We start from the raw sequence: 9,734 nt of genomic DNA, 5'->3' as shown, positions 1-9,734 counted from the left end.
CACAGATATTCCCTCTAAAAGAATTCATTCCACAATAATAGCTTTGAAGGATTCTTTTTTACGGAACACTATGGAAACCTTTAAGTACTCATTCTTCTTTGGTCTTTCTAAGGTCTCAACAAAGAGTCCAGCTACCGAAAGCACCCCTCACTAAGCTGATGAAGCTTTTGCAGAAGCCCACTATTCAAGGATGGACATCGAAACTAGCATGTTGCACATGGAGAACAAAGGACTAGCACGGACATGAATTATTTATTTTTATTTTCTTAAATCTGGTATATTTTGTCACAATTTATTTTTATTACTACAGCATATAATGCAGTAAACCTGGATAGTTCGATAGTTCTTTTTACATGGTCTTGGAAAGGCACAACTAGTACACTTTTGACTGCCATAACCCTGGATTTGTACTACTGGCCATGGTTGAACAAATTTGAAGAAATTGTATTTAAGGTTATACAATTTAACCTTGGCTTTTTAATATAAAATTTAACCATTGTTGTGCAAAAAAGACATTATAAATTCATTTCATATAACAAATTGCTAACTCTGGAAAAATGATTCCTAAAATTTTACTAACTAGCTATAATTTCACCAATAAAGAGTACTCTTGTACTCATTTACAAGGTCTTTTACAAAGACAAATTTTATAGGGCATGTCTTTTATTACTCTTCTACTCATTTACAAGGTCTTTTACAAAGACAAATTTTATAGGGCATGTCCATCTAGGACATGATCATATTCTCAAAGTTCATCAATGTCATCTTCGTTCTCTTATTTTATCATTGTTTCCCAAAATTCTCTGATGTCTTCTTGTTATATCACACATCAAGAGTTGAACATCAATGTCATCTTCGTTCTCTTATTTTATCATTGTTTCCCAAAATTCAGATATCACACATCAAGAGTTGAACAGTGTGCTCCATAGGACGACACATAGGCTCCTTGATAAAGGTGATAATCATCTTCCATCCTCCAGCTTTTGGGTAAAACCAACACCTGTCAGAAGTAGATTTGTCTTTCGACAATGCTGAGAGTCATTTTTGAAATTTGAACCGACAATTTTAGAAGGATGAATCTTCCTTCCACAATGTGTGCAATCATACACATAGCAACACATTTCAGCAATATGGTGAAATCTCGTGCAGTGATTGCAAGATTTCTTGTCTTCAATTGGGATCTCCTGTATCACATTTGAAATAAGGCATGATCAGAAGTTCCAGCCATTACACATTTCCAACCAAGTCAGGAGTCATGCTCAAAAATGATACCCAAATCTTCTATTGTTAAAACAGTTGCACTATAAAGAGTACCTAGGATCAACCAGCACCCGTTATAACATTCTTGCATACACAATTTGCCAAACAAATTCTCATCAAATGTTCTCCAGTGATCTTGTCTTACAACACAACTAAAGCCCAACCTGTATAGAAAATTTGCATGTGACACTTGGTGTAATGCCAAATAATCACTTGAGAAACTCCAAAAGCGGCTGGGAAAAAATAATTGTTTGCTAGAATTAATGTACCTATAATCTCCGCAAGAACAAACTTCATCTTTGAAATGATGGAAACTAGTGAGTTTTGGACTACTCCTAGTTAGGGAGGATCAGGTCGCTAGAGCAATCCTTAACCTATTTGCTTGCATGGCCTACTAGAGAGGGTACTTTTGTAAGTGGAGTGCTTTCCTTTTACCCAGTTACAAAAATAATAAGAAATGGCGTAGTTTAATTTATAGACAAACAAACAAACCAAAAATATTCACAGTTAAATTTAATCAAAATTTCACACAGGTTCTTAATTTGACACAGTGGTTTAATATGTAGAATTTGAGCGTCTCAAAATGTTTTTTAATAGCTAAATCTATTTATCCATTCAAAAATGCTTTTAAACAATAAAAAATCATACTCTTTCTTAAATTATTGTACAAAATTTCATTTGAAAAAATATATTTTATCTATAAATTAAACTATACTATTAAAAAAAATACAATTAATTAACAATAATACTACATTTTGTTATCCCATCAATCAAACAAAGATATATATATATATATATAAACCAATCCTTTTCAAAAGAAATGCCGTAAGTCGGTTTGCAAAAACGCATCGCCTGGAAGGCTGAGGAATAGAGAATATCCTCCATATTTATATACATTGCCAGTTACTTTAGGCCTGTCCAATCTCATGCCCCTGTTTTGTGTTATGTTTTGATTAACATGGCAACTGCCCCCTAAACAATTAATCGGATGAAGTGGACATAAAGAAGTTTGCAAAGTATCTCATTATATCTAAAGTTACCATAAGGCTTATATTTATCCCGCTTACACTAACCTGATCGGTTTGGGCTCTCCTTGTACAACACTTCAACATGCAAGCTAAAGAGAAATATTTCAAATATGTAGTTATATATCTAAATCATGAAATTCCCCTCAACACTTATTCACTTCCATGCAATGTTCTGACTACAGGAAGCTATTGCCATGATGTAAAACTGACAGCTTTTAAATCCTCCAGGAGAACATGGTTGCTTAATAAGCGCAATTACATTTCAGCACTGAGTTTCACCAATTCAAAATAAAAATATAAAAAACACCTTATTATCTCAGCGTTATAGAAGCTATTGCCATGATGTAAAACTGGCAGCTTTTAAATCCTCCAGGAGAACATGGTTGCTTAATAAGCACACAGTTACATTTCAGCCGAGTTTCACCAATTCAAAATAAAAATATAAAAAACACCTTATTATCTCAGCGTTATAGAATGAGATGAGCCAAGGTGCAGTAGTAATGAATGAGATGAGCGAAGGTAGAAGGTAGTGTTAAATTACAAAGAGAGGCTGACCTTCAATTGCACTTTTTAATGCCATGTTATATGCAACATCTGAGAATATAAATGCCAAACACAACCTAGAAACACATTAAAGATGTAACTTAACAAGAGTATTCTAACTGCATCAATCATTTCAAATTTTAGTCTTCACTACTGCAAATTTACCCTCTTCATCCATTGATGATAAATAAATATAAAAGTTCACATCTTTGCCAAATCATTACGGAATGCACCAAGCATAAACAAGTCCTGTGACATTAATAATAAGTTAATGCTCCAATATTGATTTGCTGATAAGCTGTGAATTGTGAGTTGAAATCCAACCAATCTAATCCTTAGATCCACTCGTACTAGTCATCTAGCTTAAAATCAGATAAAAATGAAAACCATTTATTCCATGAGCTAATGAGACCAAGCCAAAAGATACAAGAGTACAACACATGCTATTAAGCAGAGAACTATAAGCATGTGAACTGCAACTTCAAAAGCCAGGTCCAATTATGAAAACCTTGAAAGAAGAGGATAAAACGGGAAATAGCTGCTACACCAAAACTAGGTGCGAAAAACCAACCGGACTGTCCCAATGGATAGATCAAAAATACAGAAACAAAGACAGCAATTGGAGCAGAGAATGCAATTGCATTATAAGGTCGCAATTGTACAGATCGAGCAAGTTCAAATTGACGTAACATGAAACCTATTATACCGAAAGCACCGTGAAGAGCAACGAAGGTCCATAGACCACCTAATTGACACCAACGAGTCAAATCTCCTTGTGCTTCGGGACCCCATAATAGCAGCAAAGAATGTGCTAAACTATTAGCAGGAGTAGAAACTGCGGCAGTTAGGAAATTACAACCTTCCAGATAGGAACTAGCCAATCCGTGAGTATACCATGAAGTCACAAAGGTTGTACCCGTGAACCATCCACCTAAGGCAAAATAGGCACAAGGAAAGAGCAATAGACCGGACCAACCCACAAAAACGAAACGGTCTCTGCGTAGCTAGTGATCCACAGTATCAAATAAAGTTTTTTCTTCTTTAGAAGACTTTCCAAGGGCTATAGTCATAGCGATCCTCCTATTTCACTATTTCGACCATTGATTATCATCCGGCTCCATGATAATACCACGACTTCGATCTTTTTCGATAAAATCATCACGCAGTAGATCAACAAACCCTAAAGTTACGTCTTGTTCCCCTTCAAGTTTACCTACTACAGTACCGGCGTGAATATGATCCCCACCGGACATACGCAATGCTTTAGCCAGTACCCGGAAATGCATACCATGATTTCTTTGTCTGTCAATAACTGCATGCATCACAGCATAGAACTATATAAGTATTTACTAACTTCATATATTTCTACAAGGGGATTAAATAGTGCATTTATCTTAGAAGGGTTCAGAGAATGGTGGGTATTTAACACTTACTATATAAGTAAAACAGTGGAAGAACATGAATCCTGACCAAAATTTCTCTGATTCCTGAAAGCGGAATAGGTATAGATTGGTTCAATATCTGATATGGGTGCAAGTTCCCTCTTCCTCCGTAATGCTCTTGCAATTGGGTCGTTGCGATTACGAGTTGGATGTCTAATCGTCTAGGTGGTAATGATAGTATCTTTTACTCGAACCGGTGGCTCACTTTTTCTCAGTAATGGGGAATACGACCGAAACATGCCACTGAAAAACTCTACAGAGACAAAGAAAGATGGGTTGTCAAGAACGTAGAGAAGGTAGAGTGGGTAGTTGGTTAGATCTAATATAGATCGTACATGGGCGATAGTTGGAGTCGGCGACTCTCCTAGGGTTACTTCATCTGGGATCCCTGGGGAAGAGGATCAAGTTGGCCCTTGCGAATAGCTTGATGTACTATCTCCCTTCAACCCTTTGAGCAAAATGTGGTAAAAGGAAAAAAAGCCATGCCATGGACCGACCCCATCGTCTCCACCCCGTAGGAACTACGAGATCACCCCAAGGGTGCCAAAGACATCCAGGGGTCACAGACCGACCATATACCCACAGTGGAGAACGCATTAGCTGTCCGCTCCAGTTGGACAGGAAGGGTCGGAGAAGGGCAATCATTCTTAGGACCAAAGAGTCGGGTGGAAAAAGGGGAGAGCTCTCCGTTCCTGGTTCTCTTGTAGCTGGATAGCCCAGAACTACAAGAATCCCTAAGCGAGAACGAAACAACAGGGTCAGCTACCTGGCCAACCCCAGAATTACATGTCGTTACTGTATTAATAGATCTTGTAATGAGAGTATTTATTACTTAATGATTCAAGAGTAGAGCTGGAGATGGTAAACCGTACAAGTTACCGATAACATACTCATCTCATATTTCGGAAATGAATAAAAGGCTCCGGCGTATAGAGAGGACCTTACCGTTGGAGAAAGAACCATAGAAACGATGAAACCCATGATTTTTTCTCATTCTCAGTACAAGGTCCCAGTCCTTGCCTACCAGGAAGATGCCTATCCAAAGGGAATTATGGTTGGGAAGGTTGCAGTAGCAAAAGCCATTGGAACTTTTATTTTCTAAATAAGAAGAATCAGTGTTATTCTCAATGGACCAAACAAAACAAATGACTAACCGAGAAAAATATTAGCGATTCATGAGAGTAAACTTCAATGACCAGAGTGAAACGTGGATATATAGCTCGAAAACGTCGGAAAAAAATTCTTGCATTTGTATCAGGCTCTCGAGGGGCCCATTCGAAACTTTTTCGAACTGCTAACCAACGGAAAGCTAGAGCCTTAGTTTCCGCCCACCGAGATAGAGGTAAACGCAAGAGAGATCTTCGTCGTTTGTGGATTACTCGGATCAATGCAGCAGCTCGTGCCAATGGGGTTTCTTATAATAGATTCATCCAATATTTGTACAAGAGGCAGTTGCTTCCAAATCGTAAAACACTTGCACAAATAGCTGTATTAGATAGTAATTGCTTTTCCACCATCTTTAACAACTTATCGTATGATGAAATAGGTTAGGTATAGATGAAATAAATAGGTAAAGATGGAATGGATAGAACAGATTCTCCCGGAGAATTCCCTCCGGGAAGGTCGAAATATTGAAAAGTTTTTTCATATTGGATTGGAAATGAACGAAAAGAATTCAATCCAATTCTTTTCCAAAAATGAAATCCTGTTGACTTTTTCAACAATAGACTCAAGATCTGCATCTTTATCAAACATATATTATACATAGTCCAAATAATTATCAGGACGGAATTTTTCCTATAGATGTTGTTTTTATGCCTGTTCGCGATGCGAATTATAGTATTCATTCCTATGGGAGCGGAAATGAAATACGAGAAGTCCTTTTCCTGGAAATATGGACGAATGGGGGGTTAACTCCTAGGGAGGCACTTTACAAAGCTTCTCGAAATTTGATCGACTTATTTATTCCCCACTTGCATGGAGAGGAACAGAACATCGATGGAATGAACAATAAAAAAGGGTCTAATATGCTTCCCTTCCCCCTTTCGCACGTATTGACTGATACGGGGGAAACGAAAGAAAAAATAGCATTTCAACTTATTTTCATTGACCAATTAGAGCTACCCCCCAAAACCTATAACTCCCTCAGAAGAGCCAAAACGGCCAGTGCAAGCAGTGGAAGCAATTGATTTTGATGAAAATCAATTTATTGCTGATCACTAGATAGATCTTTATGATCCAGATCATAAGTATAAAATAGGTTATGAGATCTTTTATATTACAACAATATAGGGTGGATCTATTGTATTACAACAATACAGGGTAGGGATTGCTTTTAATTTTTTTTGAAAAGAAAAAAAAGTAGTACAGAGGAAAAGAATATCTAACCTTTTCTTTTGTACTACTTCTTTTACACCCATATATGGATAAATATATCTTAATGGTACTTATCCATATATGGTAAATGTAGGATGAAGGACCTCGTACCATAAAATAGCGGAGCTGATCACATCACCTTCTTCTTGCTCCTGGAAAAATAGACCCAATGCAGACAAACTTAATTCTGAACGTACTTGCGGATTCTTTAGGATCAAAGTTGAACATCTTTTTTTCGGTACGAACATCTATATCTAGCACATGTTAGATATAGCACTTGAAATGTGGGGTTGGTTTGACACAATATTTGTGAAGAGGTAATCTTCTGAAAAAAAGCAAGGAATACCCATCTTTCTGCTAAACAAAATGGATTGAACCCGTAATTAATTAGACCTTTTTGATAAGTGTAGGCCAAATATCGTAAGTGAATAAGCCCTGGCTGTCTAATGATTTGATCTCCAAATTCATTCTTGAATAAATTATGACTGTAAGTAAAAATTGATTCAAATTTAAAAAGGGCTTTTTCCGTCATTAGAAACTGAACTAGTAAGTTCATCTCTTTTTCGGAGATATCCATACTAGAGCACAATCCGTTCAACTCTCTTATTATAGTTATAAGCAATTTTATATTTCTATTCTTCGTCTTCCTCTTCGTCTTCCTCTTCCTCTTCATAGAAAAAAAACTATTAATAATCTGTGGAAGAGAACTCGATCTATCTATTGTATAATAGAGAAAGCTATTAGGCACGGGAGGATTAATCATTTTTTGCAACTCTATCACGTATGATGGATGCTTTAAATACTTGATGAGTTCAAAGTATCTCTTTATATTGATAAAGGTGAAAGAAATAACTTTAAAATATTGAAGAATAGAATACCCAAGAACGAAAAAAGGGATAAGAATCGAGTTTAAGATCTTTACAGTACTTTCAGAAAGGGATAAAAACACAGACCAACCAATTGAATCTCGATTAGTATTAGTACATAATTCAATTGGATCGAACACTATTTGAAAATAGTTTTTTTTAGAAAAAACCTGTTTCAAATATTTCATAAAGTATTTGGTCTAATTGGACCATTTGTACACATTCAAATTCTGATTGATATGTTTATCAATTCGAATAATAGAATGGTTGAACCATTCTCTCTTAATTATTTTCACCATCACATCGATAGAAAATCCTAGGCTTATTTGTAACAATAGAACGATTCAAATATTCGTCATCTTTGTATGGAATCACGTGGAAACGAGATTTACTTGGAGAGTATATAATAAAATAAGAATAATGTTGAGCCAAGGGCATTTGATCCGAATATGAAATGATGTCATAATCCATATCCACGAAACCCATTATGTAAACTACCGCATCGTTTCAGACGATGTTTTGAAGATTCCTCCCTGATCTCGAATCATGATTCGAGACGTGATTATGAATAGTCATTAACTCAAATGATATGATAGGAATAGGTATCGAATCGGATCCACTCTTTTTGTATAGAATACACTCAATGTAATCAATTAATTGATATTTATTAGGTACTTAACTTAATGCTTCTTTAGCTGCGTGCATTACCTCGACAGTAACGTTCAAAATGCCCTTTCGTCGTGCAAATTTTTCTGTATTTCTTTTTACTTCGTCCCTTACAAAACGGGGGATTTTACCCAATTCTTGCCGACTTTCAGGATCCCAAATTGGACTAATATCCGTGGATAAGGATTTAGTCATTATTTCCTTCGTATCATGACCACAAAAAATATCTAGAAGATGATCCTCCATACCCAGAGCGAATGAGTTATAAACTAGATCAGCTATTTGATTAGTACCTTCGTAACCCAGGAAGGGTCGATATCCCAAGGAAAAATTTTGGATATGAGCTGGGGCGGAAATAACTCCACAGGGAATTTCAAGACGTTTACCAATATGACGTTCCATTTGAGTACCAAATATTGCAGAGGGTTCCGCGCAAGGTCCGAGTGGAGGTAGGGGTAACAGTCCTTTTCTTTCTCTTTTCCACATGTCCATAGAAACATTTATAAAAAAGAAAGATAGATATCTATTCAATTTATTTTATTAGAGAGGTAATAATTTGTAAAATTAATCGCACTTCTTCCCTTCATAAGGGGTCCATTGATGAAAAGAGACTGGAAAAAGTAACATGTGCTCACATATAATGGTTCACGATCCATTCTTGTTGAGTTCATATAATGGATTCATTTTATAATAAATAAAAAATGAAATTTTATCATGAACCTGACTAGGCTTAGTTATTGATAGAGTGAATTGATCTGTCATTTCCAGACAATTTTTGTGCAATATGTATTTTCCTTTGCTTTGATCACAGAATGCAAAAAATAGATTCCAAGGCAAAGTAAAACTCCGCATAGCACAATTCAAGGAAGGATTTTCAATTTCAAAATATGTTTTGATCTTCCATAGATCAACTATCCTATTCATTAATGAATAGGATTTTGAATCCCTTAAATCTTGGGAAAAAACATTTTTTTTAATTTTAAATAACCTTTTGGATAAGTTGAAATCTTCAATGGGCTTTTTAGTAGCACTAGGACCACCCATACACGGTTCATCTATTGGCAATATGTAAAAAAATGCTCTTTGAAATGCTCTTTGAGTAATTGCCTCGATTCAGAATCATTTTTATTTTTCTATCCGAGAACTAATAGGAAATAGATACATTACATGGGGAAAGCCGTGTGCAATGAGAATTGCAAGCACGGTTTGGGGAGAGATTTCTCGCTCTTACTGATACTGAAGAGCAGATCATCCACTCCATCCGACGAGCTCCGGGTTCGAGTCCCGGGCAACCCGGATCAAATTTCTGATAGGTACCTCTGTGCACTTATTCTGGTTCTGGATCTAATCAAGTTTTTTTTTAATATTTGTTTCTATTCACAGGGAACGAACTATCGCACTACGGGTTCTCCAGAAAGGTGATAAATAATTGATATTCCACTCATATAAATTTATTAATAATTTGGTTCCAGAATTGCGTTGCACTTCGTTATAGCGAAAAAAAAAAATACTTATTCGATCCTATCTGTTCTCATTCCAATTGATCTTCCATT

The 9,734-nt window shown here is 36.1% G+C and overlaps 1 protein-coding gene across 2 annotated transcripts in view; it reads right to left on the bottom strand.

Moving 5' to 3' along the window:
* Positions 1-948: 948 nt before the first annotated feature.
* Positions 949-9,734, bottom strand: part of LOC149177345 (uncharacterized) — a 147,884-nt gene continuing 139,098 nt past the window's right edge. The window contains exon 4 of one of the 2 annotated variants that reach the window (XM_089423383.1): positions 949-1,184. In XM_089423383.1, the coding sequence (XP_089279509.1) occupies positions 963-1,184 (222 nt within the window). In that variant the 3' untranslated portion in view covers positions 949-962. The remainder of the gene's footprint in view (positions 1,185-9,734) is intronic. The other variant, XM_089423389.1, reaches the window with a different exon arrangement.

The sequence above is a fragment of the Pinus tabuliformis genome, chromosome 4_1 (genome assembly GCF_031772625.1).
Source record: "Pinus tabuliformis cultivar Carrire ecotype Pingquan chromosome 4_1, CPIR1, whole genome shotgun sequence".
Taxonomy (NCBI): Eukaryota; Viridiplantae; Streptophyta; class Pinopsida; order Pinales; family Pinaceae; genus Pinus; species Pinus tabuliformis.
Note: the sequence above shows the minus strand (reverse complement) of the source record. Positions and strands in the feature narration are given on the sequence as shown.